The sequence below is a fragment of the Rattus norvegicus genome, chromosome 5 (genome assembly GCF_021556685.1).
Source record: "Rattus norvegicus strain SHRSP/BbbUtx chromosome 5, alternate assembly SHRSP_T2T, whole genome shotgun sequence".
NCBI classification, from domain to species: domain Eukaryota; kingdom Metazoa; phylum Chordata; class Mammalia; order Rodentia; family Muridae; genus Rattus; species Rattus norvegicus.
In genome coordinates this window covers 143,213,769-143,224,606 of record NC_141538.1, presented here as the reverse complement: position 1 = coordinate 143,224,606, position 10,838 = coordinate 143,213,769, and the positions used below count along the sequence as shown (strand labels likewise).

Below are 10,838 nucleotides of genomic sequence, written 5' to 3'. Positions count from 1 at the left end.
ATATCGCTGTCTCCTGAGAGACACAGCCAGAGCATGTCAAATACAGAGGCGAATGCTAGCAGCAAACCATTGAACTGAGAACAGAGTCCTCGTTGGAGGAATTAGAGAAAGGATTGAAAGAGCTGAAGGGGCTTGCAACTCCATAAGAACAACAATGCCAACCAACCAGAGCTCCCAGGGACTAAACCACTACCCAAAGAGTGCACATGGACAGACCCATGGCTCCAGCTGCATACGTAGCAGAGGATGGCCTTGTTGGGCACCAATGGAAGGAGAAGCCCTTGGTCCTGCCAAGGCCAGATCCCCCATTGTAGGGGAATGTGGGGGGCTAGAAATGGGGGTGGTTGAGGAGGGGAACACCCTTATAGAATAAGGGCAGGGGGTGGGATAGGGGGCTTATGTCCGGGAAACTAGGAAAGGGAATAACATTTGAAATGTAAATTTAAAAAACATACAATAAAATATCCAATAAAATTAACATAAAAAACAAAGATAGAAGCAGTGTTCTCTAACTAGAGGATTTATTTTTATTTCATGTGCATGGGGTTTTGCAGCATATGTCTCTGTGAGGGCAACGGATCCCCAGGAGCTGGAGCTACAGATGGTTGTGAGCCATCATGTGGTTGCTGGGAATTGAACCTGGGTCCTCTGGAAGAGCAGCCAGTGTTCTTAACTCCTAGAAAAGTCGTGCTCTTTATAACCCATTTCTGGAAGTAACTTTCACTGTTCTAGTCATTAGAAGCTGAACTACAAAGTGGCCCACATCAAAGGGTGGCAATGAGTGAACAGAGGCGTGATCAAAGGTGGCTTCACCAGGGACCACCTCAGAGAACGCCCACCACAGAGACACCAGAGGCGCTTAAGCATTGGCTGTCTGCAATGAGGGGAACTGGGCAGACGGGGGAGAATTTTCCACTGAATTTCCACACACACTTAAGGTGATGTGTACCTTATTCGATAAGTAAATCACATTTACTTTAGATTTTAGATCTAAACATCCATCTCGTGGGTATGGGGCGGGCCCAGGCGTCTGTTTCCGGTGAGGTCTCAGGTGATTGTTAAGAATCTGACTGAGATTCAGACTTGTCTTATAAAGTAACAGCATGGTTACAGCTGAGATCAAAAGCCCTGAGGGAGACAAGAAGCACTGGCTGCCGTGGGGACCACTGGACGGAGTTTGCCGTTGTGTATTGGTACCATTTGTGGACCATTTGATGAGGTTTGCGGTGGTTTTCCTAGCACCATGCTTCTTACATTTATTCCCGCAGCCTGGCCCGTTAATAAAATTCAGAACAACTGTGTAGAGTTCAGAGGGTGGGGTGACAAGACCCCACCTGTGAGGGCAGCTTGGGCCAGACAGAGTTTGTATCGGGGCTGAGGGGTTGGGGGAGACGGCTTTCAGTAAAGTGCCTGCTGGTCGGGCACGGGGACCTGAGTGTCCTTGGCACTTATACTAAAGCCGGGTGTTGTGAGAGGCACCTGCATCTCAGTTCTGAGGAGCAGGACAGACTGGGGCTCGCTGACCAGTGACGAGCTTCAGGCTCACGGGGGTCTCATCTCAAAAGACAAAGGGGGAGTGTGGAATAACAGAACTAGTCACCTGACACCTATCTCTGGCCTCCATGTGCATTTGTGCGCACATGCACACTCACACACACTCCCGTTCCTATCTATAGCAGGATATACTCGTGTGTTCGTGTGTGTGTGCGTGCGTGCGTGCGCGTGTGCATGCTCTCACATGAGTAGTTGTGTGCTGACACTTCAGTCATTGAAGGACCTCATTCTATCTAGGAGGAGAGTCCCATAACACAGTGTTGCTAGTGACTTCCTAGGCATCTGTGCTGAAATACACCCTGAGTACATTATTAAGTACAGTTGTAAATATTACACGATGCATAATAAAGCTGAGTCTTTGTCCCTGAAACAGGTATTTATGGCGTTTACTAATAACTTATTAAAGTAAAATTGTTTTTGTTTTCTTCGCTCTTAGCTTTTTCTATTAAAAATGTTATCCTGGGGTTGGGGATTTAGCTCAGTGGTAGAGCGCTTGCCTAGCAAACGCAAAGCCCTGGGTTCGGTCCCCAGCTCCGAAAAAAAAAAGAAAAAAAGAAAAAAAATGTTACCTTTTCTTTCTTTCTTTCTTTTTTTTTTTTTTTTTTTTTTTTTTTTGCAAAGAATGGATTTTAAATGCCTGATGCCTTTAGAGACCAGAGAAGGGGATTGGATCCCCTGGAACTAGGGTTACGAATGACTGCAAGCTGCCATGTGGGTGCTGGGAACTGAACTTGGGTCCTCAGTCCAGGACCTCTAAGACCAAGTCTTCAACATGAAGTAGAATCATTTGCCCCAGAGGAACCCAGAGTAGAGAATAAGAGGCAAAGACAGGAGACAGAGGACAAGGAAGAAGGGGAAGGGAAGGGAACAAGGGATGGGGGAAGAGGTATTTGTTCTGGAGGACAGAGGACTGCCTCTAGACAGAGAGAAGACAGATGTGGTCCACAGGAAAATGGCAGTTTATAAAGGCAAAGGGGAAATACCAGGAAAGGATAAGGTGCTTAATTTTAATTGGCATGTTAATTAGGTGAGCAAAAGGGGGCTTCTGGTTACTGGACTTCAAATACCTGGATAGCTTGATCCTGGTGGTCAGCCTTAGTTGGAGGAAGTGGCCAAATAAGGGAATAGACCTTAGTGGCCAGCTTTAGGAATGTAATCTAATGGTTTAAGCAAGGCAGAGGGGATAGGGGAGAAGGGCAAGGCCTGCCAGAGTCATGTTTGACAGTCTGGGCTGGCTAAAACCCCTTCAACAAGTCTAAATTTTAATAAGATATTGGTCGTTTACATGGACATTTAAGTTTTAGAAACACTAATTCAGGGCTGGAGAGATGACTCAGCGGTTAAGAGTGCTGGCTGCTCTTCCAGGAGTCATGAGTTCAATTCCCAACAACCACATGGGACCTCACAACCATGTGTAATGGGATCTGACGCCCTCTTCTGGTGTGTCTGAAGACAGCGACATCTCAGGGCTGCAGAGATCGTTGAAGGTGAAGAACTGCAGCCGCTCTTATAAAAAGCCCGCTCACTCCCCGGCACCTACATCTGTGATCCAGTTTCAGGGGATCTGAGACCCTCTTCTGGCCTCAGTTGGCACCAGGCACACAACTGGTGTACAGACATATATGCATGCAAAACACCCATACACATTTAAAAAAAAAATCCTGCCTGAACTATACTTCCAGTGGCTTTCTTTCCTCTCTATACCCAGGGCTCAGCATGAGACTCAATACTAATGGTGGGCATGCATTCGAGAGGCTGAGGAAGATCATTAGGTGTCCTGGCACCCCCAGAACTGGGGAGGTGGAGGGAGGAGGATTCCCTAGCTCACTGGCTGCCAAGATAGTCTAATTGGTAAGCTCAAAGCCATTGCCTCAAAGGGGAAGGATGGCATTCCTTAGGATGACACCTAAAGTCATCCTCTGGTCGCCACACACACACATGCACGTGCACACACAAACATTCACATACGCAAACATTTATGCATATACACAAATATGCATAAAAAGCAAAAAAAGTAATATATTTACCAAATATCATATAGTCTATATAGTATAGTTTTATTGACTTATTTACAGATGTCCCATGATCCACAAAGTTAAAAAGAATGAGTTTGTATCAATGTTTTTGTTTTAAAATTTGTGAAGAACAGTAAAGGGATACAAATCAAAACATAGGGTGGGTTTTGCATTATGCTTTTTTGTATTATGTTTTTCCGTATTTAAATTTTTCCTTTAATTGAAAACATAAAAATGCAATCAGAAAACTTTCTTTTTAAGAGAAGTGTCTTTTAGCCACCTTAGTTAGGTGGTGGTGGCACAGGCCTTTGATCCTAGTACTTAGGAGGCAGAGGCAGGTGGATCTTTGAGGCCAGCCTGGTCTACAGAGTGGGTTCCAGGACAGCCAGGGCTACACAGAGAGACCCTGTCTTGAAAAATCAAAAACTAAAATAGATCCATTCTCTGCATTAAGGCCTGTACATGCAGCCTGGGCTTGTACAAGCACATGGGAAGCTGGGACCCAGGCAGTGCCGCTGCACAGAAGGCAAGGCTTGGCACCAACTCAAGGCTGCTTCTCAGTTTCTTCCCTGCCACCGCATGTGATGGCTAATCTCTGCTGTCAGCTTGACATCTGGAATCCACTAAGACCCAAGCAACTGGGCATGCCCGAGAGAGATTGTCTTGGATCATTCGGGGTGGGAAGACCCAACCCAAATCTGGGCCACATCTTGTAGAGGAGCCCACATAACATCATATGGAAGAAGAAAGCTTTTCCTTTAGCATGCCCACACTCACTCTGGCTGCCCCGTACCTCTATATAGTCATTCATTCTATCATCAGTCCTGCTCCATAGAGAACCCTAAAACCTGATAATACATACTGACAGATGCACTGAAGGGGGAAAGGGCTTTTAGCCTCATAGTTTGAAGCTACAGTCCATCACTACAGGAGAGCCATGGTGGCAGGACCATCAAAGGCAATGGTTAGTGTAAGCCCTCTGTGCTCAGCCTGCTCTCTTTCTCTGTGATCCAGGCTGCAGTCCAGGAAATGTTGCCACCCACACTCAGCCTGGGTCTTCTCAATCAAATCTTGCAAGCATGTCTGCAAACCAACCAAATCTAGACCATTCCTCACCGAGACTCCCTTCCCAGGTGGCCTTGCATGTGTCGAGCGGACTATAACAACCAGCGATCACAGCCGGCATTCTCTTCCCTGGCCAGACACCCCAAACTCAGAGGGATGTGGCCAATGAGAGGCCCCTTAGCCCTGTCATCTGGGGAGCCTCACTATTCCTCAGGTACCTCTCTTTTCTTTTTTGAGACAGTCTCAGTTTGTGACCTTCATTGGCCTGGAGTTATGTAGACCAAATTAATCTCAAAATCACAGAGATCCACCTGTCTTTGCCTCTAGTCCTGGGTGGGATACCCAAGCTCCCCAGCCTGCCCTTAACTTTTCAACAGCAACAAGAGCAGGGCATTCAGAACCATTCATGCTGCACCATCGCCCCCTGGTGGCTGACTCTGGAAGTGGAAATTGGCTTGATGCGCTTCTGTGAAGCAGTAAACATTGTAAACATTCCCTTTCCTTCAGTCCCTCCCTTTTTGGGGGTCTGTAGGGAATTGAGTCTGCCCCCCGCACCCACCCCACACTGCTCCAACCCTAGATTCCCAGACCCACTCATATATTTAAGCCATTAAGGACTGAGATACTGACATGCACTAGACCAGGACCTGGGCCAACCAGAGAAGATGGTTCAGATGATAGGCAGCAGCGTCCACACAACTTTGCCTTCTGCCCTTTCCTGCTTTGATGGACCCTGTTTCTCAGCACCACCTCTCCTGTCTCCTCCGCCTCCCTTCACTTCTCAGAGCCGCAGGTGCAGCGGCCATGTCCTACCATGGAGAGGTCCTAGTGGCCTCTACCGGAGGCAGTGGTATTGCAGTGAGTCAGGGTGCAGCAATACTGACCCTCAATTAGAAACAGCCTAGGGTAACAATGGCAGCCCTCAACTGCGGTGCTCCAGATCTCCAGATACTGCACGGCTTCCTGCTTCCTCCAGGAAGAAGGAGACACTCAACAGGATATCTAGAACAGGAAGCAAGGTACAAGGCATCAGGTTTGTCAAGGCCCCAAAGTACAGTAGGGAGTGTCTAACGCCTCCAAAGAGGCCAGCCTGGGGGGAGGGGGGGGGAGGCAGCATGGGACTGACGGACACCAGTACCTGACACAAGGGTTTGGCACTCATCTTCTGAAATTTGGTCCCAGGCCTTGGGCAGTGCTTGGATGCTGGCTAAGTCTCCCCAGTGGATGGAGGAGAGGAGGTGCTTTCTCTTCAGATACCTTCCCAGAAGTTAAGGACTGCTCAGAAAAAGAAACGAACGTATTTAAATCAAGATGCTTGTGTCACCAGATCATGTGATCTTACGGGATTACTGTTGAATGTGGTCCATCTCAGCCATGTGGCTAAAAACAAAAGGGTAGTGGAGCCAACCAGTGTTAGTGGCCACCACTAGCACACCTAGAATGATATTGTAGTTATGATAGAAAACAGGGAAATGAGGATGGCCATCCCCACCTTTCCAGATCAGGCAACAATCTCCTCTGTCAACCTGACTGGATTTAGAATCGCCATGGAAACACGATACAGGTTGTGTCAGTGCTGGTGTCTCCAGAAAGGTTGAACTGAAGTGGGAAGACCCCTCTGAATGTGGTGTTGTTCCGTGGGCTGGGGTTGAGGATGAACAGAGAGGAAGTGAACAGAGCCCCAGCAGCCAGCACTCCCTTCCTGCTTCCTGAGCGATGCAGGCACAGCATGACCAGTGGCATATGCTCCTGTCTGTGCCCTCCCCTCTATGACGGACATATCCTCGCAGTTATGGCCTGAAACAAATCTGTCTGTCCTGTTTCGTGATGGATACTTGGTCGCAACATGAAGGACAGTAACGCAGTGGGCACTGCTGGTGCATGCTCAGCTCTGAATTTGTAGCTCACTAAGTGAGCCAGCTGGAGGCCATGGGAGTCTGAGACGCAGAGCCAGGAGCAGTAGTAAAGGGAGCAAAACCAGGGTCAGAGGACAGTCATGGACAAGAATGGAGAAGGCAGACCTGTGGCTAATTTTCTGCTCTCGGGCTTGTTCCCGACCATGCCAACTGTTCTTGAGAACATGGCCCAGCACTGTTAAGCATAGACCTTGACCACGTGGTTCTGCTTAAAACTTCTGAGACCTCTGATTTCAGAGTAACAGCCAAAACCTTCAAGTTCTTTCTCAAAAACAAAAGGGGGGTGGGGAAGGGCTTCTGTCACTATCCTCACACCCTGCCCTTGCCCCACCAGCCTCGTGGTCAGTTCCTACATGAACCAGACATGCTCCCACCCAGGCCTTCACTCCATGTACCCTCTGCTTGGACCACTCTTCTTCTGAATATCCACATGGCTCGAATGCCGTGAGTATCACTGTCTCAGGATGTCACTGTCTCATGGGTTCCTGCCAGGACCACACTACTAAAGTCACGGCCCACCTTCCCTCACTCGTCCTCCCTCATTCTTAGCTCACATCCGACACCATACACTCACTTTTCTACGCCTGCTCTCAGCACTTACAGCAGTGTCTGGCAGATAAACTGTAAGAAATGACTACTAAAAAAAATGCAAGAAGAATCTAAGATTGAGCGTTAAAGAGAACTGCAGCAAATCATGCAGCCTGCTGACCCGTGAAGTCTGAACCTGTAGGGCAGCTCTGGGAGGTCGGGAAGCACTGGAAGGATATGAGCTTCGAAAATGTCTGTCAATGTCCTGCAGCCACTCCAACATGTCAGTCACGGAGGGGCTCACAACCGAGGGCCTCAGGAGAGTATCGATGTCAAGCACGTCCGCATGCTGCTCATAGGTCTGAAACACCTGCTCCACGTGGCTGCTGATGGTGTTGCGAACCCTGAGGAGGGTGGCTCTGTAGAAAAAGTAGGGAGTTAGGTGGTATCCCAGAAAAGATAGGGGGGTAAGGCTTCTCAAATCACTACTGCCATTTTGAGGTTTTGTTTCAGAGGGGACTTAAACCCTTAGACATGTTAGGAAAGCGGTCTACCACTGAGCTACATTCTAATCTCACTTTATAAATTCTTTTTAATTTAGTATGGGGGAAGGGCATGCACATGCCAGAGCACATGTGTGGAGATCAGAGGACTACTTTGTTGTGTCCATTCTGTCCTCCCACCCAGAAACATGGGTCCTGGGGAATGAACCCAGGTCATCAGGCTTGAATACCAAGTCTCTCTACCCAATGAGCCATCTTAACTGCCCATGATGGTCAGTTCTTGAATGGCAATGTGGGCTCAGCGTGCACAGCCTGCTTAAGGAAATGAGTTATTTCCCCTGTGCATAAAGCTCCATTGCTCACTGTGTCTTCCAAGAGCAGCGAACACACAGTGAATCAGTCAATTCACTGTCACCAGAGAGAGAAATATGATGGTGTATATAAGGTGCCTTTAGCAGTGCCTACATATCATTCTAATGCTGACGCAAAGGGACTCATCACTAAAACAAAGACTGCAACTTCCCAATGGACAAGGAATCTCCCAGCCCAAAACTCTAGCTCTAAAGATCCGGCTGTGTCTTACAGTGTAAAAACAGGAAACAACCCAAAACCAGCAAGTCTGTAAGTCCTGCTTATACACTGTGACTTAACAAACAGAAAACAGAGTATCAGTAACGCCTGAGTTGTTACTGTTTTGTGGACTGGTTACACATGTATCCACTTGTGTGTAGAAGGAGGTGGTGGTGAGGAGCCCAGCTTAAGTGGCAGGCACACTTCAGAATCCCGGCTCTAATTCTCACTGGCTCTGTGATCAGGACAATCAGTTTATTTTCTGTCTTCTTGCTTCCAAATGCATAAGCAGGGTTAAGCCAGGGGTGTACAAGGTCCTGTACATACAGTCTTTAATCCTGGCTCTCACTGACTCTACAGAATACCAAGGAAGACTCTTCTTCCTCTCCTCTTCTTTTCTGCTTTTGTCATTTCTTCAGTTATGTAATTGGTTTGGGGTTATTTTTATTTGTTTGTTTACTTACTTATTTTATTTTGAGACTGGGTCTGTCAGTGTAGCCTTGATTGTCTTGGAACTCTCTACGTAGACCAGGCTGGCCTTGAACTCAGAGATCTGCCTGCCTCTGCCTCCTTAGTACTGAGATTAAACACTTGGCCTGGTTTGGGTTTTTTTAAAACAACCTACTCCAGGCTGGCCTCGAACTTACAGACATTCAATCTTAGCCCCCTGCATGATTACTCCTGACTTGCTTCTGTCAACTTTTGTAGGCCCACCATGACTGAGGCTGAGATGCCCTACAGCCTTAAGATCTGTCCATCAACAAAGGGGGACACAGAGCATCTTACAGCCTCTCAGTTAGCTTGTCCAGGACAATGTCACCAGCCTCTAGTTGCTTGCGCCTCAATCGCTCCTGCAGGTCTGGAAAGGGACGAAGGGCTAGCACATCCTCAAACCGCAGACTTTGTGCAGCTTGCAGCTGCTCAGCCAGATTGCTGAGAGAGGAGAGGAGGGGCAAGCAGTCCTGCAGAGTGCTCTGCCACAGGTCCTGCTGTTCCTCCACCACGGGGAAGCACTTCTTCAGGGCCTCCTGCACAACCAGCAGCGGCTGGTCATGAGCCATCTTCTGGGTAGAAAAACAAAACAAAACAAAAGAGAGTCAGGGTACCAAAAAGGGAGAGCCTACATCAAGGGTGAGTCATTTTTGACCTCATGAGAAGACCAGATTTGGTTTTCAAATAGTCCCAAGGCAATATTGAAAGGTAGGGAGACTCTAGGTGACACAGAAAAGAACTCTTCGTCCTGGAAGCAGGTTGACACTTTCGACCAACAATGAAGTAAGAATTTCAGCAGCATACTTACCAACTGCTTAAGGCCTTCCTTCCTTCCATGTTCTAGAAATCTCACCAGAAATCCCATTTACAGAGAAAGGTCACACACTACTCCATTTACAACCAACTGCTTAAGGCCTTCCTTCCTTCCATGTTCTAGAAATCTCACCAGAAATCCAATTTACAGAGAAAGGTCACACATTGCTCCATTTACAACCATAGGAGCTCCTGATTTCACTTTATTGGATTGTAATACCATCAGAGAATATTGGAAGCCCTCTCACTTACTTCTCTTCTCAAACAACTTTTTGTTTGAAGAGAATAACAAGGGTTCTTTAGAAACCCTTTTGAGATGTAACCTGAAAGCTACCAAAATAAGTATACACGGCTAATGTAATATGACTTTAATCCCAGCACTCTGGAGGCAAAGCCAGGTGATCTCTGGGTTTGAAGCAAGCCTGGTCTACAGTCCCAGGATGGCCAGGGCTACAGAGAAACCCTGTCTCAAGAAACTGGGGGGCGGGGGATGGTGTCAACTGTTGATCTCCCTGGAGAAGACCAGACCCACATGACTATGTCTAACTTTCTGAGATTGTTTGAGCAGCCTTCAAGTGTATTCTATTTTATGCCTAAGTGCTTCTCTCTTAATCCCTGTGCTTAAGCCTGTATTAAAAGCTTTAGGCTGGGAGTTGACGAATGTACCTTTAATCCTAGCACATGGAAGGCTGAAACAGGCAGATCTCTGTAAGTTCGAGGCTAACTTAGTCTACACAGAGACTGCCAGGCTAGCCTGAGTTAAATGGTGAGCCCCCGTATCAAATGTGTGCATGTAACTCTGCTTCATAGACTGGCTAGTGCTGAGTTCTTTCCAGCCTCAGAGCCATCAACTGAGCTGAAGTCCCTAAAAGGTTAGGGGAACTCCTCACCTTGCTGAAGTAGGCAGAGTGAAGCTGTGCTCCTCTGTCTTGTCACCGCTGACACTCAAGAATAAAGATTGCGGCGGTCCTCTTACCAGTTCTCTGCAGAAGGACTGCAGGTCTTCCGAAGGGGTTTCTAAACGACAGTGCAATCTACTTTAGATTGCGAAGCCCTGGGGTCTGTCTATCCCCGGACCAGTGCTTCTGGAGTCTTGTCTCCTCTCTTTAAGATTTCCAGCCCTGTTCCTAAATCAACAGGAAAACGTAAATCCTGGGTTGTCAACACTGAGTACATCAAAAACTACACGGGGCTTGGCACTGTCTGCTCATTCACAAGACCGAACTCACCACTCCAGTTCTAGTTAGCACGACTCTGGAGTCGCGAAAAGATGGCGTATGCCTCAATGACTTCTGGGCATTGTAGTTCTCCATAAGGATTGGCTGACGGAGGGAGAAGAAGCTTTGTTGTGATTGGACTTTGTGAGAACCGTCCTAAGACGA

At 47.6% G+C, this 10,838-nt stretch overlaps 1 protein-coding gene across 6 annotated transcripts; it reads right to left on the bottom strand.

The window, feature by feature from the left end:
• Positions 1-3,590: 3,590 nt before the first annotated feature.
• On the bottom strand, positions 3,591-10,778 carry Airim (AFG2 interacting ribosome maturation factor). Of its 6 annotated transcripts, none has more exons than XM_087550619.1 (6): positions 10,686-10,712; positions 10,347-10,583; positions 8,938-9,215; positions 7,260-7,497; positions 5,773-5,909; positions 3,591-5,636 (listed from the first exon to the last, which is right to left on the bottom strand). In XM_087550619.1, the coding sequence occupies exons 3-5, from the start codon at positions 9,210-9,212 to the stop codon at positions 5,793-5,795; spliced, it is 630 nt and encodes a 209-aa protein (XP_087406745.1). In that variant the 5' UTR covers positions 9,213-9,215; positions 10,347-10,583; positions 10,686-10,712; the 3' UTR covers positions 3,591-5,636; positions 5,773-5,792. The 6 variants fall into 6 exon arrangements, with proteins under 6 accessions (XP_087406745.1, XP_087406747.1, XP_087406748.1 ...); XM_087550621.1 differs by having other exon boundaries at positions 5,773-5,901; positions 7,318-7,497; XM_087550622.1 differs by having other exon boundaries at positions 5,773-5,901; positions 7,318-7,497; positions 8,938-9,212.
• Positions 10,779-10,838: the final 60 nt, after the last annotated feature.

Coding starts and splice junctions, on each gene's coding strand:
- Airim (NM_001109264.1), bottom strand. CDS start 9,212: ATGGCTCATGACCAGCCGCTGCTGGTTGTGCAGGAGGCCCTGAAGAAG. Junction 7,498..8,937: donor GACAAGCTAACTGAGAGGCT/GTAAGATGCTCT, acceptor CTTTTTCTACAG/AGCCACCCTCCTCAGGGTTC. Junction 5,892..7,317: donor GACAGACATTTTCGAAGCTC/ATATCCTTCCAG, acceptor ACTTCTGGGAAG/GTATCTGAAGAGAAAGCACC.